The sequence below is a fragment of the Oncorhynchus masou genome, chromosome 23 (genome assembly GCF_036934945.1).
Source record: "Oncorhynchus masou masou isolate Uvic2021 chromosome 23, UVic_Omas_1.1, whole genome shotgun sequence".
Lineage (NCBI taxonomy): Eukaryota > Metazoa > Chordata > Actinopteri > Salmoniformes > Salmonidae > Oncorhynchus > Oncorhynchus masou.
Genome location: NC_088234.1, coordinates 17,594,750 through 17,619,829, shown reverse-complemented (window position 1 = coordinate 17,619,829; position 25,080 = coordinate 17,594,750). Strand labels below are relative to the sequence as shown.

At 41.6% G+C, this 25,080-nt stretch overlaps 1 protein-coding gene and 1 non-coding gene across 3 annotated transcripts; one reads left to right on the top strand and one right to left on the bottom strand.

The window, feature by feature from the left end:
* Positions 1 to 1,199: 1,199 nt before the first annotated feature.
* Positions 1,200 to 1,272, bottom strand: trnav-uac (transfer RNA valine (anticodon UAC)). The gene has a single exon. It is a non-coding gene; the product is annotated as a tRNA-Val (tRNA).
* Positions 1,273 to 4,442: 3,170 nt separating this feature from the next.
* On the top strand, positions 4,443 to 23,320 carry LOC135510471 (adipose-secreted signaling protein-like). Of its 2 annotated transcripts, none has more exons than XM_064931431.1 (6): positions 4,443 to 4,632; positions 9,868 to 9,965; positions 14,423 to 14,562; positions 16,409 to 16,547; positions 18,163 to 18,288; positions 20,608 to 23,320. In XM_064931431.1, the coding sequence occupies exons 2-6, from the start codon at positions 9,947 to 9,949 to the stop codon at positions 20,706 to 20,708; spliced, it is 525 nt and encodes a 174-aa protein (XP_064787503.1). In that variant the 5' UTR covers positions 4,443 to 4,632; positions 9,868 to 9,946; the 3' UTR covers positions 20,709 to 23,320. The 2 variants fall into 2 exon arrangements, with proteins under 2 accessions (XP_064787503.1, XP_064787502.1); XM_064931430.1 differs by having other exon boundaries at positions 4,444 to 4,607.
* The last annotated feature ends 1,760 nt before the right edge of the window (positions 23,321 to 25,080 follow it).

Sequence of the window (25,080 nt, the reverse complement as noted above, 5' to 3'; positions counted from 1 at the left end):
TGACTTTGCTTGCACTGAACGCAAGAGAAGTGACACAATTTCCCTCGTTAAAAGAAATTCATGTCAGCAGGCAATATTAACTAAATATGCAGGTTTAAAAATATATACTTGTGTATTGATTTTAAGAAAGGCATTGATGTTTATGGTTAGTTACACATTGGTGCAACGACAGTGCTTTTTTTCGCGAATGCGCTTGTTAAATCATCGCCCGTTTCGCAAAGTAGGACGTGATTCAATGATAAATTAATTAACAGGCACCGCATTGATTATATGCAACGCAGGTCTTGCTAGATAAACTAGTAATATCATCAACCATGTGTAGTTAACTAGTGATTATGTTAAGATTATTTTTTATAAGATAAGTTTAATGCTAGCTAGCAACATACATTGGCTCCTTGTGGCACTCACGCAACAGGTAGTCAGCCTGCCACAAAGTAAAAACAATAACCTAACAACCTAACTAATAAAGCCTGATATTGAGCAAGCTATTTTACAAACATTTTGATGCTAAAGTTGACGCGCAGCCTACCTGCTGTTGGACAGGCGCGCAAAGCAGTGCATTGTGCAGTTTACTGATATGTACTGATATTACATGAAAAATGTTTGTTTGGCATGAAAAAATGTTTGGCATGAAAAATGGCTTGTTGATCAATGACTGTTACAGTTACATGTTTAGTTCGACAAAAGATGAGGTATTTTCACAAGGTAACAAGAAAGTAATATGAGCAACAACAAAATTGTGAACCCGGAAATTCGGAACATTTGAATACATTTTCTGACTGACGCAAGCTATTGGATTGGTTTGGTCTCCTGCCACAAGATGCACTCACATCTTAAACATTTGGACCAGGGACTGATATGATCGGTTAATCTTTACATTCCTAACAGTGAATTATTTTTTTAGAGCGGATGGTATTAAACTGCAGCAAAGCCTATGGCTTTTGGCTTCATAAGATAACAATGCAGTGGTGTTTTTTTTTATCTTACAGTAACGTTATAATATGCTATTCAGTTCTGTTATGTACAATACTATTATTATGTGATTTACAGACAGATTTTTTTTTTACAGTGCAGCAGCACTCCGGTTGCCAGCTCACTTCCAGACATATTTTCCCTGTCAGACACGACAGATATGACCTGGCAACCCTCCGGTTGCTGGCTCACCTCTCAAACCGCTCGACGGCCTGCCGCAAAAAGAATGGTTCTACTGGGGCTCGAACCCAGGACCTTCTGCGTGTAAAGCAGACGTGATAACCACTACACTATGGAACCACATAGACACATCACCACAACGCTCAGTATCGAATCATATTACACATCCTTTATGCTTCAAAGCCATACGCCAATTATCTATATGTGATATGGATTTTGTTGATGTTTGGTGTGACGCTGGATGTTGACTTGGCGATGTCTTGTTTGCTGGGATAATTCTGAATAAGAGCAAAACAGTGAAACAATAGAAACTACGAAGAGGAAGCTCAGTCAACCTCATTCGTGCAGGTTGACATGTAGAATAAGTCAACACATTCCTTATTGTTACTGTATATGTTATACATATTTACCTTTGTGTTAACACTAAGTAGTAGAAGATACACGACACCATCTATATTATATAGTGGCATCACTGAACTATCAGTATATAAGCTGTTTGGCACCATACCATAATTATGACTCTGATACCAGGTTAAGTATGTCTATACCATCACGATACTTAATAACAAAATTATACAAAGGAAAGCATATTAACCAAAGTCACAAAATGGCACTTGATCCAGACAGATCAACTCAGCTACTGCTCTGTTCAATCGTTGGGCTTCTTATCATTACATTTTTTGTATTTTTTTTTAGAGACAGCCATGTATGCATTAATGAGTCAATTATACATTCACATTGTACATACATTCAATTTGACTTTGTTTTACGAATCTAACTACATAACAACATAACGATAATGATTTATTGGTCAATTGGTAAATATCTATAATCTATTGATTATCTGGGTAAATCAAGGTGTAGTTGAATTTGTTTTTACGGCCAGCATCCCGGAGTCGCCTCTTCACTGTTGACGTTCGAATTCGGTATAACAGACTCGTTAGAACTTTGACCACACGCCCTCTAGATGCACTACATGCCCTCTATCAAATCAAAACGGAATTTTTACTAAAAAACAAAAGTTGAAAATGCTAGACATTTATAGAATAGATCATACCTAGTTTGATGTTTCTGTGACAAAAAGTGAATTAGTATTCTATCAAATCAAAACTGGAATGTTTACTCAAAACAAAAGGTTGTAAAGGTATGCTAGACATTTATATAATAAATCACACATAGCTTGATGATTCTGTCATAATCAGTGAAAACGTTATTGATTTATATAGCTTTAAATGGCATTTTATAGATGTTATGCGTTTCTATCAAATCAGAACTGGAATGTTTACTCAAAGGTTGTAAAAGTATACTAGATATTTATAGAATAAATCATACCTAGTTTGATGAATCTGTGACAAACGGTGAATTAGTTATTGATTTATACTTCTTTAAATGGCATCTTATAGATTTTATGTATTTCCATCAAATCAAAACTGGATTTTTATTCAAAACAAAGGTAGTAAAAGTATGCTAGACATTTATAGAATAAACTATATCTATTTCTATGTTTCTGTGACAATCGATGAATTAGTTATGGATTTTACCATTTTAAATGGCTTTTGGCGATTGTCTGTTGATTGAATGTCTGTTGAATGTCTCTTGAATGTACGAATGTTTGAGTACAAAACCAACTTTACTTCGGTGACAAAAAGCACATTAAAACACTAATGCAATTATGCTATACAATGGTTTGACTGTTTCTATTTCAATTTTTTTGTCTGCTATTTAAATATTTCTCACAATTGCTTCTGAACTTCATGTTACCTGCCACACTTTGAAATGGCGAATGGAAAAGCCTGTGGCCTACTCATACATTTAAAGTGCGTCATAAGACACAAAATATATATTATTTAACACGAATGCAATTATGTTTCTTGTTCAAAATGTGTCCTGGTTATTTATTTACTTTTGCCATATTTGCCAACTTCATCTAATTGTCATACCTTCTATGTAGATCTGAGGCCTACTCTTCAACAATTACTTCTCTCCAACTTATCTTGATAAGGGCGTTAATTGGACAATTCTCCTGTCCTGGGTGTCACGGAAAATGTATGGAGTAATTACGTGTCACCGAAAATGTATGGAGTAAAAAGTATACCATTTACAAATACCCCAAAAAACACTTAGGTAGAAGTTTAAAGTAGATTTACTTAAGTACTTTACACCACTAATAGTTCATTTACACAGTTTCTATGATATGAGGTAGCTCTTGTATTCATGTAATTATCACGAATAAAGCCTTTACAAGATGAGTTTGTGGGATATTGTAGCATTTTGATTAGGCTATTAAGTCCTATTCATTACATGTAAATATCCGCAATAAAACTATTATTTAACCTATCCCACCTAAATTACAATTGTCCTTTTTCAACTAAATGTAGCCTATTATTACTTGAAATTAAATGCGCTCTCTCTCATGATGATTGAAAGTTCTGTTACATTTATTTAGCCAAATGACACCTGGCTGTCAGGTAAGTGCAGCTACAGCTTTGGCTAACATATCCCATTAGTTAACACTACACGTAATCCTAAATCTGATCCGCCGATGTCAAATATTGATCAGATTTCTGCAACTGATTTAACCATTCACATCATGTTTTTATTTTGTAGGCTATTCATTGTGATTGGTCCCTGGGCCCATAGGATGTCATTTTGAAATATATAAAAGCCTCAACCTTTTTTTCTATCTCTGACATCTGTTAAAGACCAAGAGCAGAGACGCGTTGTTAAAAAATATATTATAATAATAACAATAATAATTATTAACTTCCGCTGTCCTCCAAAAGTAGCTGATTCTCCTCCACACTTCAGCTACACTTAAAGTGGCCACAATGTGGCGACATCATAACATGAATGTATTTTAGTGGTGAGTGGAAGGAGAAAAACCCCTGAAATGTACTCGACCCAACCGTCTGTGACATTTCTTACTGTAATGCCTTATGTGAGTTTAACATTTGATTGTTTACACGAACATAAACAACATTGCCAAACGCTGTAATTTAGATCCAGATATCTCCAGAATTGGATAGTAAATCACGTAACCAATGCGGAAGTTGGAGGTAGAAATTAATCCAACGAAAGGGGGAGTGGTTTCTACTAAATAACCCAGCCACAAAGTGAAATTCCTCAGCCACAAACTCAAAATTGGTTACAAAAATGAGATTTTTGGTCTTATTTTAAAGTTAAACATACAATTAGCAGTGCGATTAAGGTTACGGTTATAATCAACATCAGATTTTAAGAAGACAAATTATAGAAATAGGCGAATAATGACTTTGTGGCTGTGCTAACTAGTGGTGACCAAGGGGGAGTGGATGCGTATCTACGGTGGGTGTTCATTCTACTGTTTATTCATTTTCTGTGGACCCATATTCCTTTGCCTATCCTTGATTTGGATACAACCGACTATAGGACACTACCGGTTGCAGCGTGTGCATTTAGCCTCAATTGCAAGAAAGGTGAGTTCTTGGTGAGCGAAATAAGGTGAGAAATATTTCCATGCTGTTTGCTGCAGTTGCCGGAGCACAGTTTTAACTTTGTTATTGCACTGCGAGGGCAACGAGGCAGCAAGTGTCGAGACAAGCAGGTTCAAACTCGTTACAGGACGTAGCCGTATATTCTCAAAATGTTAGACTATAGGCTAAACTTTGCATAAATGCGAGGTTTTTACTGTTGCACTTAACTCAATTTACATGTAACGTAATTAAGCAACGTAAATCTACCAAATGGATAAGGTAACTAGTAACGTTAGACTGAGCTCATTTAAAGTGAGAGAGTCTTAATAGAATCCACAGCAGAGTCACTGGGAGCATGAGTGATTTGTTCCTGCCCCCAGCGGAGACAGTTTATAGCCCAGAGCAGGATTCCCCAAACTCGGTTCTGGGACGCTCCAAGTGCATGTTTTGCCTTTGCTCTACACAGCTGATTCAAATAATCAACGTGATGATGAGTTGGTTATTTGAATCAGCTGTGTAGTACTAGGGCCAAAAATCGACTTGAACCTAGGGGGTCTGCAGTAAGCTGTCTCGGTTGGCATATGGCACTCTTGGTGTCATGCTATGTCCACTGCAAAATGTGATATTGAGAGCAGCTTGCACTGTATCTCTCTCATTGTGATATTGGTTTGAATAGAATACAGTATTAGTAGTTCATAGGATGAACTATAACGCATTCACATTTTTACATAAGTCTATAGGCTACATCAGCCAAGCCCAGGGGTAGGTAGATGTACCTGGAGTGCCGCAGGTACTAATCCGGATGCTTATAAGAAATCCTGCTAAGCCCTCGGACGAACCATCAAACAGACAAAGCGTCAATACAGGACCAAGATTGAATCCTACTACACTGGCTCTGCTGCTCAGCGGACATTGCGGGGCTTGTAAACTTCCACTGATTACAAAGGGGAAACGCAGTCACAAGCTGTCCAGTGACGCAAGCCTATCAGACTAGCTAAATACCTTGTATGCTTGCTTTGAGTCAAGCAACACTGTACCATGCCTGAGATCACCAAATGTTCCGGATGACTGTGTGATGACTCTATCCGTAGCCAATTTCATTAAGACCTTTAAACAGGTAAATATTCGCAGGGCCAGACAGATTACCAGGATGCATCCTCCGAGTATGAGCTGACCAGCTGGCAAGTGTCTTCACTGACATTTTCAACCTCTCCCTGACCCAGTCTCTAATACCTACATGTTTCAAGCAGACCACCATAGTCCATGTGCCCAAGAAAGCCAAGGTAACCTGTCTAAATGACTATTGCTCCGTAGCACACACATCTGTAGCTATGAAATGCTTTGAAAGGCTGGTCATGGCTCACCTCAACACCGTTATCCCGGACAATCTGGACCCATTCCAATTCACATACTGCCCCAACAGATCATAGACGATGCACTGCCCTTTCCCACCTGGACAAATGGAACATCTATGTGAGAATGTTGTTCATTGACTACAGCTCAGCGCTCAACACTATGGTGCCCTCCAAGCTCATCACTAAGCAGTTTGCTGATGTCAACGTTGTGAATAGTGCCCCATGGTGGGGTTAGGGTATGGGCAGGCATAAGCTATGAACAATGAACACAATTGTATTATATCGATGGCTTTTTGAATGCAGAGATACCGAGATGAGATCCTGAGGACCATTGTCGTGCCATTCACCTGCCGCCATCACCTCATGTTTCAGCATGATAATGTATGGCCCCATGTCAAGGATCTGTACACAATTCCTTGAAGCTGAAAATGTCTGTTTTTTTCCCCCCCACGGCCTGCATATGCACCAGACATGTCACCCATTGAGCTTGTTTGGGATGCTCTGGATTGGCATGTACGACAGTGTGATCCAGTTCCTGCCAATATCCAGCAACTTCACACAGCCATTGAAGAGGAGTGGTACAACATTCCACAGGCCATAGTCAACAGCCTGATCAACTCTGCGAAGATGTGTCGCGCTGCATGAGGAAAATGCTGGTCACACCACATACTGACTGGTTTTCTGATCCACGCTCCTACTTTTTGTTTTAAGGTATCTGTGACCAACCGTTACATATCTGTATACCCAGTCATGTGAAATCCATTGATTAGGGTCTAATGAATACATTTCAATTGACTGATTTCCTTTTATGAACTGTAAAATCTTTGTTGCATGTTGGGTTTATAATATATATATATATTTTTTATTTTATTTATTAAGCTGACCTGAACCTCACCATGCTAGCTCTGTTGTCCTTTCACATTGCACGCTTCCAGCAGCTTTGGTGGATGCGTAACCAGGCCAGCCCAGTATAGCTTGGTTCAGCCCTATAGTACAAATCAGGCATGAGTTAAGATACAAGGCAATCTATGTGTGCAAGCGTTTCTGTTAATGGACATGTCATATTTTTAATCACCTCCCTCTAGGATGCTTCTTCCTTCTTTGCAGTAGAAAAGGAGGTAGTGTTTCTTTCCCAGACCTTTTGAATCTATAGACAACTGGGTTCAAACCTAAAGCGGTTCTAGGGGTCCTTGATCTCCTGCGAGGGAGTTGTTCTTACCCACTGTTCCAAATGTTTAAATGTGTCAGGGAGCAGAAGTCATCTTGGAATGTAATCAGGCCACTGTTGCTGTGGTATTATAACTTGGCTACAAGACATGGTAAAAGCCTGTCTGTCTATAGCAAACAAAATGTTTGCTGTAGTAGATCACTTACATAATCCATTATTCAATTCTTCTTTACAGTGCCTTCAGTAAAAATGTCCTCTGCAATCTACACACAACCCCATAATGACAAAGCAGAAACAGGTGTTTAGAAAATGTTGATAATACTTATTTACGTAAGTATTCAGACCCTTTGCTATGAGACTCAATTAAGCTCCGGTGCATCCTGTTTCCATTGATTATCCTTGAGATGTTTCTACAACTTGGAATTAACCTGTGGTATGAGGTCCCACAGTTGACAGTGCATTTCAACCATATGGCTTGGTTTTTGCTCTGAAGAATTGTCCGTAGAGATCCGAGACAGTATTGTGTTGAGGCGCAGATCTGGGGAAGGGTACCAATAAATGTCTGCAGCATTGAAGGTCCCCAAGCACAGTGACCTCTATTTCTAAATGGAAGAAGTTTGGAACCACCAAGACTCTTCCTAGAGCTGGCTGCCTGGCCAAACTGAGCAATCGGGGGAGAAGGGCCTTGGTCAGGGAGGTGACCAAGATCCCAATGGTCAGAGCTCCGGAGTTCCTCTGTGTAGATGGGAGAACCTTCCAGAAGGACAACCATCTCTGCAGCAGTCCACCAATCAGGCCTGTATGGTAGAGTGGCCAGATGGAAGCCACTCCTCAGTAAAAGGCACAAGAGCCCGCTTGGAGTTTGCCAAAAAGCACCTCTGGTCTAATAAAACCAAGATAAGATTGGCCTGAATGCCAAGGAAAAGCTGGCACCATCCCTACGCTGTGGGGATGTTTTTCAGGGGCAGAGACTGGGAGACTAGTTAGGATCGAGGGAAAGATGAACGGAGCAAAGTACAGAGATCCTTGATGAAAACCTGCTCCAGAGCTCTCAGGAACCCAGACTGGGGCAAAGGTTCACCTTCCAACACGACAATGAAGCACACAGCCAAGACAAGGCAGGAGTGGCTTCGGGACAAGTTTCTGAATGTTCTTGAGTGGCCCAGCCACAGCCTGGACTTGAACCCGATCTAACTTTTCTGGAAAGACCTGAAAATAGCTGTGCAGCAATGCTCCCCATCCAACCTGACAGAGCTTGAGAGGATCTGCCGAGAAGAATGGGAGAAACTCCCCAAATACAGGTGTGCCAAGCTTATAACATCATACCCAAGAAGACTCGAGGCTGTAATCTTTGCCAAAGGTGCTTCAACAAAGTACTGAGTAAAGGGTCTGAATAATTATGTAAATGTGATATTTCAGTTTGTTTAATAAGTTAGCAAACATTTCTAAATCTGTTTTTGCTTTGTCATTATGGGGTATTGGGTTTAAGGGGGGGGGGGCAATTTAATAAATTTTAGAACCTAACAATGCGGGAAAAGTCAAGTGTTCTGAATACTTTCCGAAGGCATGGTATAAAAGATATGTATTTTTCCCCCTTCTACCCAATTTCGATCTTGTCTCATCGCTGCAACTCCCCAATAAGCTCAGGATGCGAAGGTTGAGTCATGCGTCCTCCGATGACCCGCCAAGCGGTGCTTCTTAACACCCGCCCTCTTCTCCCGGAAGCCAGCCGCAACAATGTGTCGGCGGAAACACCGTTCACCTGATGATTGAGGACAGCCTGCAGGCCCCCAGCCCACCACAAGGTTGCTAGAGCGCGCTGAGCCAAGTAAAGCCACCCCCCCCCCCGGCAAAACCCTCCCTTAACGCGGACAACGCAGGGCCAATTGTGCGCCGCCCTATGGGACTCCCGATCACGGCCGGTTGTGATACAGCCTGGGATCGGACCGGCGTCCGTAGTGACGCCTCTAGCACTGCAAGTCAGTGCCTTAGACCGATGCGCCACTCGGGAGGCCCTGGCACAATTATTTTGTATTTTTTTTTGAAGGTGAATTGTAAATGAGCACATCTCTTGGCTTGGTACTCTTCGAATTGTGGCAACGTCCAAGGTACAATCCAACAGCCTCTCTCTTTAGCTACTGACTGGAATGAACAGGCAATAGCAATATGGTGAAACACCCAACTTGCACCTGGTCACCAGTCCATTCTTTTCAGGCCAGTGGTTTCAGTCAGTCAGAGGAACTTGTCATTTTTCTTAGTATGACCCTCACCTGACGTTATTGGAATCACTAGGAGTGCTGCATCTTTCAACAATCTTTTTAAGATGCCTCCCTTGATTTTTTAGGTTATATTTTGTCCTTTCTTTCACAGAAACCTGTGAGTTTCTCTGAAAAATGTTTATTTTAACATCTGACACCCTGGTTTTAATTTAATCCTTGTTTGAATGTTTGTTTTTCTTTCATTTAAGTCAGTCGGGAGCCTCCCCTCTCCCTTGGTGATAGTCTGGCACACACAGCTGGGTGCCGTCGTTTGAACAGAGTTAGTAACCTGCGGCTAGGATTTATTAAAGACAAATACCAGCTCGTCTCTCAGAAGTATTTATTTCCTGATTTCATTACAGTTGTGACTTTCTCCTTTCTTTAGCTTTAAGCTCTTTCCTAGTCCCCTTCTTCTGTTAATCCTTTATCATTGAAACCTCTTCTTTATTCTCTCTTGTTTCTCTCCCTCTCTCGTGTCTCAGGGTCATTTTGTTGCTGGGCCATAGAGATGACCAGGCTGTGACGGTTGGGTTCTCTCCCTGTCTGTGGACCAACCCTGGCATGGCTACTGCTAGGAAGAGTAAGTACCCTTTTCGATTATATTGTTGTATAGACTCTTGTCCCTTCTCCCCTGTTATGTGGTTTTAAATGCAATAATGGGTATTTCTAAAATGTCTTTCAATTCAAAACACAGTACAGCTCTCATATGTCTCAATGTGTTCAAGGTATGAAATTAGTAATTTTCAAATGCAATTTATTTTTGGGCATAGTTCTGGCCAATTTTTCAGTTGACAGATTCTTATAACTATGTTCTGGCCCCCCGACCATCCGCTCCGACCAAAAATTGGCCCGCTGCTGAATCTAGTTGCCTACTCTTGCCAACGTCTTTAGGTAGATAAAAACGCATATGGTTACAGAGCATTATGGGTACTGTAGTATATCATGCTTTATTACCTAAGCTTCTTCTTCCTCCACATGAACCCTGTCCAGAAACCACTCCAATAGCAGGGTCCCAAACTGGAAGCCTGCTGCCCGAATTTGTCCCGTGGATGGTTTTTACATTTTATTTTCATTATTGGACATAATACTGTTAACACCAGGAAAGCAGCTCCAGGTGATTTTATTCCCACGCGTAATAGAGAGACACGTCATGGTATACAAATGTAAGCAAAAATTGAAATGATTCTGTTTTAGTGAAATATTATATCTGTTTGGGTTTCTTGCGGTCCATTTGCATTCTACAAATGATGTGTAATTATGTTTCGGCTCCCTGACCATCCGCTCAAGAAAAAATTGTTCCACGGCTGAATCTAGTTGAACCCTGCCATATAGCCTCCCAAGGGTTGGCAGACATTGTTGATGTCTGGATCAGGTTTCCATCAGTCTTCATAGAACTCTCCAGCCTCTCCCTCCTACTTTCACACCTCTCAAAGCCAGGGGTGGCAGGTAGGCTAGCGGTTAGAGTGTTGGTCCAGTAACCGAAAGGTGTCAAATCTGTCTGCCCGAGTCCAAGGCACTTGACCCTATTTCCTCCAGGGTTGCTGTTAATGGCAGACCCTGGGCTGGGACCCCACTCTCTAAGGGTGTTTCAGGGAGAGTGGGATATGCTAATAATATAATTTCCAATTCACACTTGGATCACTTCTCTCAAGTTCGCTATTAAACAGGGAGCCTCCAAAAATTCTCTCTTCCTTTCTCTCTTCCCCACCTTTCTCCCCCTCCTCACTATGTTTTAACATCACTAAAGTATACAAATGCTTACTTAGTGTGTGTAATTTAAAGAAGAGATGGGTGGGAAGGGTACAGGAAACCCCCTAGCAAGATGAGAATAAGACCTGGCAATCCAACCCCGACATGGCAATGTTTATGTATGAAATGTTTTTGTTTACAATGCACACATACTACAGCTTATTCTCCTGAACTAGAAGCATCAATTTACAGTCTTTGGAAGAATGCATTTTTAGGGGAAACATGGGGAAAAACACAATGTGGACCTGTTTGAATCGAGTCTGAAGTGTGTGTGACTCAGTGTGAGCAAATATGTTGCACATGCCAGATGGGCAGGAAGTGTTCAGGGATCCTCAGAAACACAGCAAGAGAACAGCACCTGGGAGACGGACTAAAAGTGGCAACACTTTTTCACTGTCATTAATACGTCTTCCCCCCCCCAGTGGAGATTGGAGGCTTTGTTTCTGCACACAAAGCACTCTCCTCTTCCCGGGTCTTTGTTCTCACTTTAATTAGGCTGCTGAATAAGAGTGTAGATTTACATCTTATTTTTTTTTCGCTTCAATGTATTTTTCATGTGTCTGGGATGTAGCCGCTTTCACAGGGAGCGAGAGAGCGAAAGCGTGGTGTGTGTGAGTTTAATTTGGTCCTTGGGGAGAAAGAAATAGCCAGGGGTGGAAGAGGGAACTGAACTTGGAGATACAAGCCCAATGGAGTCTGTTACCATGGTTATCAGACAAAGTTAGTGATCGATCTTTGTTTAAAGTGTTGTGCCGAGCACTGACCCGCCTGGGGGGGACGGGATATGCAGAGAAAGAGACACAGACAATAGACACGAGACAAAGATGGAGAGGATAGTGAAAGGACATGTTAGAGAGGACGAGGTCGACACACAGTCATCTAATATACAACAGAGGCTAGGAGAGAAACGATGATCCAAACCCAGACCAACAGATGTAGAGTGAGAGAGAGGGGGGAAAAAGATAGCAAGATTATGACTACCAGACCGAGAAGCCAGCTCCTGTACTGTAGACTGCACTGTAGTAGATGTAACAGGCCTTGGGTGTTCAGCAGCTAAGAGACCTGGGTTCAAATAGTGTGTATATATGTTCTTTTTTTTTCAAAACACTTCAGCCGCACTTGACTGAGTTTGCCTGGCACTATGGAATCAATGAAATGGTCTCAAAAGTACAAACCGCTGCCCACCTGACTCTAAAAAAAACAGGCTCAATCTAATGCTTCCAAGTATTTGAAAGAAAACCAATACTATTTGAACCCAAGCCTGGTATCTAGCCAGCACAGTGTCCAGTTCACTGTCTGGGCTAGTGTCCAGAGAATGTGGATTAACGAATGGTCTTGTTTGAAAGCCTGTGGATCTCTCAGCATTGTCTGAATCCACAAATCCTTTCAACTAGTGTAGCAGAGTAGGTAGTCTTCCGACTGGAGTGGACAAAGATATACTCTGACTCACCACAGGGCTCTAAAGTGTGACCAAATTGATTGCATAATCAACAAAAATATTTTGCTGTGCGACAAGGAGTTTTATTTTGGCAGCGGTGTGCGGCTATGAAAAAAATAATCTCCTAGGCGCTCTACCCATGTTTCCGAGTGCCATAGAGAAACAAGCGAGTGCAGGTGTGTTAGCATCATGGTTTCACCATTACAATGAAAACGGCTGCTTCTAGACCAACCAGGTCAAATGCTCATATTACCGACGCCATATGAGCCAGATCTTTTGGTATTCAGTGTTTGTGTCGGTGGGGTCGGCAAAATGAATTGACTTTATACACTGTACATTAGTTGTCTGAGTAAACTGAGAATATTGCCTGGCTAGCCATCCATATCGCTCAGGCCAACCGACTTTTCTTCTCCACGATGAGTCTGGATTTGCCTTCCTCTCCGGCGAAGACATTCTGGCTTGAAAATCTATGGCAAGACTTGAAAATGGCTGTCTAGCAATGATCAACAACCAACTCGAAAAAGCTTAAATTTTTTTAGAGTAATGGGCAAATATTGTACACTCCCGGTTTACAGAGCTCTTAGACTTACCCAGAAAGACTCACAGCTGTAATCGCTGCGAATAGTGATTCTAACATGTACTGAGGGGTTTGATTGAATACTAATCTAATCAAGATCTATTAGTATTTTCATTTCCATTTTTAAAAAAGTTCACATTTTTCTTCCACTTTGACATTAGTGTTTTGTGTAGATCGTTCACAGAATTGCAATTAAATCCATTTAAATCCCACTTTGTAACACAACAAAGTGTGGGGGGAAAAGGGGGGGGTGAATACTTTCTGAAGGCACTGGTATGAAACCATGCAACTGTAAAGTTGATTAAGTTCAAGGTTTATATTTCCTCCTCATATCTTTTTGTTTTTTTTAATATCATTTTAATCTAAACAGCCACCCGCTGCCTAATGAAATCCTGACTCACAATGTTATTAAAGAAATAGAATCACAGTGCCTGTAACTCCTAAACTCTTATCTTCTTGACCCAGATAGGATTAACCCAAGCAAGGCAATGGGAATAAATGCTGTAGATACACATCACTCTTCTTAAAGGGAAATTAAATAAGGAGATAAAAATGTTGATGAATATGATGATACTGTGACAATGTATCCCAGAGGGACCGTCAAGGTACAGCATTTCAAAAGATCAGTGATCTAATGTGTTCCACAAGGCATTCAAACAAACCTGTATCCCAAATGGCACCCTATTCCTTATATAGTGCACTAGTTTTGACCAGAGCCACGAGAGACCGTGGTAGAGATCTATTATATCAGTATCTTCTATAATACCATTTTGTCTGTTCCCTCTCCAAATGCTGTGACAGGTGGTTTCCTTTAAATGTCCATTTTCTGAACGTTTAATGGACAATAACGTTGTTTATCTTATGACTGCAGGGCATTCTACAGTATTAGATAAGGGATGGGTCTTTATTACTCTTTACCTCATATCAAATCCTCAGTCTTCTTCCTGAAAAATGTGTTTTCCTTCCATGATTACAAATATATTTAGTTACTATTGCTTTTAAGAGTGATCACAGACATTTTGAAGAGGCATTCAAAAGACGACTGAAATGAAGTCGATTTACACTCAAAGTTCAAGATGCCATGTTTTTCTCCCTTTGATTTCTTTCCAGCCTATTTTTTTTGTGATTTTCTTAGAATTTCTTTTTTATAGCCACTAACCACTCATTGAGTGTCACTGGCATAAGAATGTTGTTCCCATTGGAAACTGTTGTACCAGAGTCCCTTAACATTTGTGTGTGTAACAATTAAGTTAGTTGCTCTCTCCCTCTTCAGGCTCCGCAGCAAAGGCGGGAGGAGTTGGTTTCTCAGAAGAGCCAGCTGCCGGCACGCCGTCCCATGTCCACTTTGATGAGAAGCTCCATGACTCTGTCGTCATGGTGATCCCTCAGCCTGACGGGAACTTTATGGTCAAGGTGGGTTTGGGTTTTGGATTAAATAATTTAACATGTCTGACGTGAAAATTATCATAATACCCTGACTACACCTCTCGCGTCGCGTGTGTTGCAAAATAAATTTAGAAATCTATATTATTCAATTATTGCACCCACACTGCTCGCGCGCGCCAACAAGTGTCTGCATTGCCACGGGCTAAAATAGAAGTCTGTTCTATTTGTGACGCTGAACGAGGTGTAAGTCCTGCCTCTCCCATCTCCTCATTGGTTTATAGAAGCAGGTACCCACGTGCCATCTCCTCATTGGTTATACACATGTGGGTGAATGATAGACGAACGAGTTCAGTGGCGGTAATGCATCTAATTTATGAAAGTTGCCAATCACAATATAAAGTCAAGAGAAGAAAAAGACTGGAAGCAAGAGAGATGACTAGAAACAATTCAGTTGACCATTTTATGTGTGGATTAATTGTCGGAGTAGAGGATCTTGTGCATTTCAAGTAAAATAACAACTCAATGTTTTCATCCCAGGACAAATTAGCTAGCAACAGCAAGCTAGCTAAATAGGACCAATTAGCTAGCAAGTGCAAGCTAGCTAGCTAAATTGCCATAAATGTCCCCAAATTAATGTAATTGGTTCAGAGTTTGTTTTGATATTTTAACCTGCGTGTTGTGATTGTGTTTGGTGTGGGGGGACAAAATACATTTATGCGCGCAGTCGGTTTGGGTTCTGTGTAAGCGTTATCAAAATGGCACACCCAGAGAGCTAGGATTATCCAAAAATGTTCCCCTCAATCTCCAGTGTTCTACCAGGCATCCTTCTTTTCTTGCCATTTTGAACTATGAGGTGAACCTTTTTTATAGGGTTGCAAAATTCCAGCAACTTTCAATAAATTCCCTGATTTACCAGAAATCTTGGTTAGAGGATTCTGGATTTCCTGCTTATTCTCTCCTTATTCCTCAAATCCTCCAACCGGGATTTCGGGATAACCAGGGAATTTATTAAAAGTTCCTGAATTTTGCAACCATAAACCTGTATGACAACTAAGGCGAGGAGGCGAGTTCTCTCATCTCTGCTAATCTTCTGTATCTGTTCTGAAGATTCAGTTCCAACTATGCCAGTCCTCTCCCCTCCTGTTTACCAGAGGATGACTGTGGATCAGAGAACTCTTTGCAGCATAGCACTGTAGTCGTGGGCGTGTAGTGTGACTGTGCTGTGGTTCAGACGGCCCTTTGATTCTGCTTCCCCGGTGTGGGAAGTGAGGTCCACCAGACAGACGACAGCGGTGAATGTGCCGTGTGTCTGAAGTTCTCTGCTGCCTCCTTGGAACCACTGGGTTGCCATGGAAACATGTGGGGGGAGGGGGGTGTAACCTAACCAACGGGCTTGTTTAAATCAGAGGTGGTGGGATGTAGTCAGTGTGTGGGATGGCTGGAGACAGACGGTATGCTGCAGAGCTATTTAATCAAAGCACTGGGTTTTTGTGTTTCTTTCACTCTTTTCTCCCTCACTTGTTTTTGTTTGTTGTTTGACACGGCCAGAAGGTCATGTGAGGCTTGTTTGACACGGCCAGAGGGTCATGTGAGGCTTGTTTGACACGGCCAGAGGGTCATGTGAGGCTTGTTTGACACGGCCAGAGGGTCATGTGAGGCTTGTTTGACACGGCCAGAGGGTCATCCTTTGGTCCCTTTCGCTCGCTCTCCTCTCTCTCATTTTCTCTAAATCTTTTTCTTGCGCTCACTCTCTCTCCCGCTCGTACTTTCTCTCTCTCTCTCTTCTCTTGCAGCTTTTTCGCTTGCTCCCCCCACCCCATCCCATCATGCCCTTTTTCATATTCACTCCCTCTTTTATTTATATATCTGTCAGGTTGGTTTCCTGAAGACCCAGCACAAGTATGAGATTGTATTCACCCTCCCGGAGCTTCCATCACTGGGGAAGGACGCGTCTCCAGCTCCAGTACCCAACCCCCATATCCGCATCACTGATATCACTCCTATACCAGAGGGTATGTCCGAGTCTTGCTCAACTCAGCCTCAGCCCTATTCTCTGTCCTATCCTTTGACCTAACCTCAGTCCCAGCTACCTCAGCCCATGGTTCAGCCTTGCCATAGCCATCAGCCCCAGTTCCAGGTCCTCAGATATACCCAGGCCTAAACTACCGTTCAAAAGTTTGGAGTCATTTAGAAATGTCCTTGTTTTTGAAAGGAAAGCAAATGTTTGTCCATTTTTAAAATAACGCTCTGGGATGCTGGCCTTCTAGGCAGAGTTCCTCTGTCCAGTGTGTGTTCCTTTGCCCATCTTAATCTTTTCTTTTTATTGGCCAGTCTAAGATATGGCTTTTTCTTTGCAACTCTGCCTGGAAGGCCAGCATCCCGGAGTCGCCTCTTCACTGTTGATGTTGAGACTGGTGTTTTGCAGGTACTATTTAATGAAGCTGCCAGTTGAGGACTTGTGAGGCAACTGTTTTCTCAAACTAGACACTCTAATGTACTTGTCCTCTTGCTCAGTTGTGCACCGGGGCCTCCCACTCCTCCTCTTTCTATTCTGGTTAGAGCCAGTTTGCGCGGTTCTGTGAAGGGAGTAGTACACAGCGTTGTACGAGATCTTCAGTTTCTTGGCAACTCTCGCATAGAATAGCCTTAATTTCTGAGATCAAGAATACACTGACGAGTTTCACAAGAAAGTTATGTTTCTAGCCATTATGAGCCTGTAATCAAACCCACAAATGCTGATGCGCCAGATACTCAACTAGTCAAAGACCGGTTTTATTGCTTCTTTAATTAGGGCAACAGTTTTCAGCTGTGCTAACATAATTGCACAAGGTTTTTGTAATGATCAATTAGTCTTTTAAAATTATACATTTGGATTAGGTAACACAACGTGCCATTGGAACACAGGGGTAGTAGTTGCTGATAATGGGCCTATGTAGATATTCCATAACAAATCAGCCGTTTCCAACTACAATAGTCATTTACAACATTTAACATTGTCTACACTTGTATTTCTGATACATGTTATTTTACTAGACCAAAAAATGTGCTTTTTTTTTTCAAAAACAAGGACATTTCTAAGTTATCCCAAACATTTGAATGGTAGTGTAATCCTAACCCTTTTTAAGTTCCACTGATCTTTGCCCAGTCTCCGGTTGGCCAGACCTTCTTGTCAGTCATGTTTTATAGTAGCTGTACATCTCAAATGTGCAGGAGAGACTGAAAGTGTGTCGGTCCATGACAGAATCCGAATAAGGAAATGTTGAAATGTTTAACCGTTTTGCTGACATCCCTCAGGGAGTTTCTGGATTTCGTAATGAGGGTTATTACCAACTCACTTCAACGCTTCAGTAGTTTGTTTTAGCGTTGAGCTGAGTGAGTTGCTCCATTCCATTACACCATCTGCTAGAAAACCATGACCTTTTACTTTCATCCCTGTGACCTTTCTGTGACCACGTGGACTGTGTGTGTGTTATTTGTAGTGTTTGCCAGTTGTGTTAATGTGTTTGACCCCAGAGTTTTTCCACTCTGGTTGACATTTTGCTCCCCCGTGTATGTGTGTGTTCTCTGTATACGTGTTCCCTATCCTTCTGCCTTTTTGCCCTGCTTACCCCCCCTCCCTCTCCTCAGGTGGTCTGAGAGTGACATGTGAGTACATGGCCCACCAGGAGGGGGTGCTGTGTGAGGAGGTGATGCTGGTCAGTGAGAGCCAGGAGGACGTCTGCGTGGGGGTCAAGGTGCACGCCCGCGTCATGGGTAAGACCACAGAGGCCAGCCTCATCATAACGCTGGAAGAGCATGATGCGCTCCTATTGGGTTTTAAATGAGACCTACTGTATTCTGTGTGCCCTAGGGTAGATCTAGTGTTACACCCATAACAAAACCAGTGGGGGCATTCCAGGTCGTATTTAATTCAGTCACACTGCTCAGATGATCTGGGTTGTAATCATTAGTCCAACAAAAACAAGTCTAGCCCCCCCTCTGTTTGGTTCAGTTTGGTTCCTAGTGAATACACCCCAGATCTCCCAACGCTTGGAGAAGTGTAGATTGATCAATATGGATTCGAGTCCAGGCTCTTTCGCAGCGACTGGGAAAACCATGGGGTGGCGCACAATTGGCCCAGCGTCGTCCGGATTAAGAACGGTTTGGACGGCAGGGGTGCCCTTGTCCCATCGCGCACTAGCAACTCCTGTGGCTGGCCGGGCGCAGTGCACGCTGACACCGGTTGCCAGGTTACAGTGTTTCCTTCGACAAGTTGGTGCAGCTGGCTTCCGGTTTAAGCGGGCATTGTGTCAAGAAGCAGTGCAGCTTGGTTGGGTCATGTTTCGGAGGACGCACGGCTTGACATTCGCCTCTCCCGAGTCTGTACGGGAGTTGCAGCGATGAGACAAGACTGCAACTACCAATTGGATACCACAACATTGGGGAGTGAACAGGGTAATAAATAAAAAATAAGATTGAACAATATGAGACCATTGCATCTCTTAACCTCCTTTCCAGTGTGATGCAATGTACCGTTCCCAAAGTGGATATTTTCTGATCAAAACAGATTGTGTTGTGGTATCATGCAGTATATGCCCTGTAGAGGTAAAGGATAAAGGAAACAGGAACATACTGTCTTAATAGGGTGTTGGACAACCACGAGACAGAACAGCTTCAATGTGCCTTGGCATAGATTCTACAAGTGTCTGGAACTCTATTGGAGGGATGCGACATCATTATTACATGAGAAATTCCATCATTTGGTGTTTTGTTGATGGTGGTGAAAACACTGTCTCAGGCGCCGCTCCAGAATCTCACATAAGTGTTCAATTGAGTTGAGATCTGGTGACTGAGACGGCCATGGCATATGGTTTACATCGTTTTCATGCTCATCAAACCGTTCAGTGACCAGTCGTGCCCTGTGATGGGGGCCATTGTCATCCTATGGGAGCATTGTCGTTATGGCCAAAATAATCGCCTGCACAGCATTTAATACATGGTCCTAAGCATGATGGGATGTTAATTGCTTAGTTAACTCGGGAACCACACCTATGTGGAAGCACTTGCTTTCAATACACTTTGTGTCCCTCATTTACCCGTGTTAGCATTATTTTGGCAGTTAGATGGAGTTCCCTCATTATTAATACACAACAGTACTGAAAACCAACTGCCTCTTCTAATAGAATTTCTAAAGTATCAGGTTAGTTCTATTGTAGCCATCTTGTTGTGCTTTCGGAAGACAATGACAAGGCAATGCTGCAGCGTTGTTCACTTGAGTAGCAAACAGTCTAGCACCTAGGAGACTGGTTGTGAGAATAGATGGAGTAGTGTGCTGCTGCCACCTGCTGGTGAGTGTGAACAGCATGGTTTAAATTAAGAGCATCACTGATCACTGCGATGCTGTGATCACCTGAGTAAAACGGAATGAGTCATGCATTAGTGGAGAGCTTATGATTTGGTAAAATACTTGTACTGTATTGAACATGGCTGACTGATTATAATCACTGCATCCCGTTCTTTCTTCCTGGCTCTTGAGTTGGAGCCATTTTCTGTCTGTAAACACACTTCTTGGACACTGACTGCATTCACTGTCTGGAAGCTTTGAATAAATTAGGTCATGATGATTCACTTTGGAACCTAACACAAACCCTGTCATTAATTTCCTTTCAACAGAAAATGATTGTATATTTATATATTTATCTATCTGATTTCAGTCATTTATGTATTTTAAATTAGAAGAGTGCAACAACAAAAAAGTACTGATAGACAGGCCACTCGTGTCAACTAGGGACAAAAACCACCGTGGTGATCCGAACTTGAACATCTGTAGGCAGGCAGAGGACTGGAGGGGATATAGTTGTATGAAAGGGTTCGTGGAAAGGCCGGGAAAAGGATCAACCTACAGCTTAATCCCTACGGCTTTACAGTCTCTCACTCTACTTTACCACTCTGTAATAGAGCACACTGGCACTGGTTGAATGTTGTGGACTAAACCATTTCTGAGAGACAGACTAATGTTAGTTTTTTTCTTGCTCTCTCTTTCATTTTCTGTTGCTATCTCTCCCTCTTTCTTTCTCTCTCCCTGTTTTTCAGACCGTCACCATGGTACACCCATGTTGTTGGAAGGAGTGCGTTGTGTGGGAGTGGAGCTGGAGTACGACTCTGAACAGAGTGACTGGCAAGGATTTGACTAAACCAGACAATGTGACACACACACACACACACAAAAGACCATGCCACATGTGTTCAAATTCAACATCAAATTCAACAAAATTCAAACAAATCCTGACCATTTCAAGATGTTATGGTCCTAAAGGAGGATTAAATTATGAAATGGATAGAAGTTATTTTAAGTAGTAGTCTGGGTTTTAAATTTTACATTCAGGCCGTACTTGGCCGCTAAAAGCTGAATTGCAGCATACAACGCATACAAGTAAACAAATAAAATCTTACCTTGCTTCAAAAGTAAAACAAACAAGCATCAAAATCTTTTTTTCTTTAAAGCAAGTCCAAAGTGATCCGATCACTATTGAGCTTCCCTCAACTATACTGAACACCAATATAAACGTAACATTTAACAATTTCGGTTACAGTTCATATAAGGAAATCAAATAAATTCATTAGGCTATGGATTTCACGACTAGAAATACAGATATGTTGGTCACAGATACCTTAAATAGAAAAGATAAAGATCATGCGGTTTAATCAGCTTCTTGATATGCCACCCCTGTAGGTGGATGGATTATCTTGGCAAAGGAGAAATGCTCACTATGGATGTAAACAAGTTTGTGCACAAAATGTAAGAGAAGCATTTTGTGCTTCTGGAAAAGTTCCGGGATCTTTTATTTTAGCTCATGAACCATGGGACCAGCACTTTAAATGTTGTGTTTATACTTTTGTTCAGTATAGTTTAACATACCTGAAATGCATCTGTACGAAGTACTGTTGTTAGTACTGTGATAACACGCTATCCAACTGCCCATGCCATTCCACTGCCTGCCTGCCCCTATGTTGTTTAGAATGTGTTTTCTGAGTAAACCTTTAGGGGGCAACAAAGTTCACGTAATCAATCCAGACCATTTCACCCAGCCTAAACTCAACTGTACCAATAGGGGGCGACAAAGACCACTAAAATTATCCCTCTCATCTGAATCCAAAGGTGTAGAGGGATTCAAAATGACGAAGTCATGTTTTTTAAATGAAAGAATTATACGCTATTAATCAGTCGCAAGTGCCTACGTTGCTGTACAGCTTTTACCATCAACAACTGCCTTCTGTCCCGTACTATCCTTCTATCTATCAAGTATCTCCCCTTCAGGAGTTAAAAGATTTTGGACTTTAGTGGATCAACAATAGCTCAGCCTTCCAAGATAATTTTTATATCTACAAAACATTTCAAGTATATTTATAAAATATTAAAGATTGGCGCCATCGGTACCATTGGTAGTAAGTCCACACTCAAATTATATTGCCAGTTGTTTTTTGCTCTTTTAATATATTTGAGGCAACAACAAGAAGAAATAAAAGACAAACATTTTGGTTGTTAGCCCACCATGAATCTGCCAACAACTAGTAACTCTTACCCTTTATCTACCCCCAAAGCCCTCACCATCCTCTCTGAGCACTCATACTTTCATTGCAACCTAATAGTTTAGTAGTCACTGTTTACTGTCAATAGCTAGTCATTGTAAATGTATATTCCGATCAAATAAGAATGTCAAGTATCTAGCATAACATATCCTAATTTCACATAGCTAAATGGACAAAGCCCTGTTTTAAATATTATTATTTTTATATCAGACAGTCTTCATGTGTTAACCTTGTTCGGCCTTAATTGAGGAGAACCTGTATATCGTTTGTGTTTGTATAATAGGCTCTAATGTCTTAGAGTTCTACCTTGTTGTTATGGTGTCCATACTAAATCCATGCTCCAGGGTAGGGGTCAATTCCATTTCAATTCAGGAAGTACATTTGAAATTCCAGTTCTTTTCAATTAGGAAAATGTGGAATTGGAATTCCGTTTACTTTCTGTGTTGACTGGAATGGAAATGTCCTGAACCCTGCCATGCTTCGAAAGCTAGTGAGACCGAGTGTGGATTCAGTTTGGATACAAGGCGATCTTGTCCTTTTGAATAGAAAAGAGGGGGCACTATTGTTCATGCAGTCAGACTTATCAAAAAAATATCCTTAGCCCATATTGTGATGGGCATCATAGCAGGTTTGGGGTCAATTTCATTTAAATTCCAGTCAATTCAGAAAGTAAACCAAAATCCAGATTGTCCGAATTGAAATGTCAGTGTACTTTCTGAATTGACTGAAATTCAAATGGAGTTGACCCCAGCTCTGGTTGTTGGGTAATTGTACTGAGGGGTTACTGTACTAGGGGGTGTGGCATTTTGTCAGTCGATATACAATACATGTTCCTCATTGGTGTTTGCTACTATGGTCTCTGTTCTTTTCTTACGCCATAAAACAAAGTTTAAGTGCTTATCAAGAAAAACTTCCAAAAGGACTGATTTGAGGTAGAAAAGTTAGAGCACTCAACAACAAAAAAGCAGGGATGTATTTATTTTAGCTCACTTTAATCCATTCTATGCGATGTGAACAGGTGGATGTCAAGCTGACAATAAATCAATGTCAGATTTAAAATAAAATGAAATTGTTCAGTGCTCCAACTTCATTCGACTTCAAATGAGTCCTTTTGGAAGTTTAAGCGCTTCTCGTGAATTTTTGTTATTGTTGTTGAGCACCTTTGTCTGCTGAAGTGTGAACGCCCACCTGAACTAATAAAGTTTGTTTAATTGTGCTTTTTGTTTTACCATTGCGTAACTCAGGTGATTTTTCTGCTAGAGGGCAGTCCTTGCTGTTACATCGCTGTGTTCTGTTGAATGGACCTACAGGACACAACGATGCTCTGCGGTTTATGGTGCCTCACGTGGGCTGCAGTGGGTATGCTATAGTGTGTAATAATGTAACAGAAAGCAATTAGGTGTAAAGTCTGAATCGACTGACCCTTTCTCTTAGACCCTTCATCTCTTTTTCACCTCTGTTTCTTCTTGTGTCCCTGACTAAGTCCTAATCACAACACAACCTGCACTGCTGCTGGAAACCACAGATGAAAAGCCTGCAAACAGGGTGTGTGTGAAAGAGAGAGAAGTCTTTGTTCCTCTTCTATAAAAGACTGGCCAGTGCTTCATGGCTGCTTATGTTCTGTTTCCGACTCAACCATAACTAGCAGCTAGACCCGAGACACGACTGATTCCATCCCCTGGAGATGAGTCTCCTTTTATGTTATGGTTGAATGACCAACTTGACTTCCAATGTCAGAGGTAAATGTTTTAAATGCATTACTTCTCAATCCAGCATATGGGACAAGGGATTGTAAAACATGATCTATGTACACTCAGGTGACATGGGGCTACTATTCCCTTAGCGCGCGCACACACACACAGTTAAGTCAGTCCCCTTAGTTGACATGGCCACAGAGAGTCCATTGTTTGTGTGCCCATGGCTGTGCGCTGTTTGTTTTTTAGAACAGTTCTAGTTCCTTGTTCCGTCTCCCCACCCAGCCGCCGTGGAACAGACGAGGCCAGTGTGATAGGAAACCAGGACGGAATTCCAGGACGGAACTCGGAACTCATAACTTCCCCCATTTTGTGTGTGTGGGGGGTGGGGGACCATCTCTAGAAGCTTTGTCCTGAATCTTCACCCTTCTCCCAAAGTGCGCACTTGCACACTCCCATCATGGATGTAAGTTAACAATGGTGGAAACTACCTCAACAATTCTTACACCAATTTAAAAGTGTTTAAATCCACAAGGGTTAGTGTGCATGTGTACACTTTGTGAGGAGGGTGGAGAATTGGGAGGAACCTTTCTCTCCCTCGCACTGTTGCGTGCACTAGTTGTCAGTGGGCACTGAGCAATTCATTCGCTCTCAACATTTAAAAAGTGCTTTTAGAAAAATGATAAATTGGCCAAAATTATTGACAATGTACTAATGAGCCACTCAACAGACATGATAGCATTACACATAGTAGGTTATAAACCATTACCCCTTCTCTCTAGAGATATATCACATTGCTACTGATCATAAAAGACAGTATGCTTCAAAAACCATGTGAGTCACTGCTTCAACAGCAGTACATCGCTGAACTAAGGTATAGGCCTCCGGTAGGTATCTTCCCCCACCCCCCCACCCCTCAATATGTTGCATAGTGAATTATAGACTGTATGTTTGTTTGTTGCCTCTGTTTTTGTCTCACTGCTTTGCTTTATCTTGGCCAGGTCACAGTTGTGAATGAGAACTTGTTCAAAGCATTTGTCATTCAAGTAAATTAAAGTGTTTAGGTTGCCATGTAGAAATGTTATCGGGATTATCACAAGCATATTACATTTGTATTAGACTTTTGATTGTTCAACAGAAACCAATCATCGTTTGCTTTCTTTACATCTAATTAGTCTATCGTTACTATTCAATAGGCCTTGTTATTGTTGTAGTTGTCTTTCTATTTTCATAAGCTCATTTTCTTTTTAACTCTGCATTGTTGGGAAAGGGCTCTAAGTAA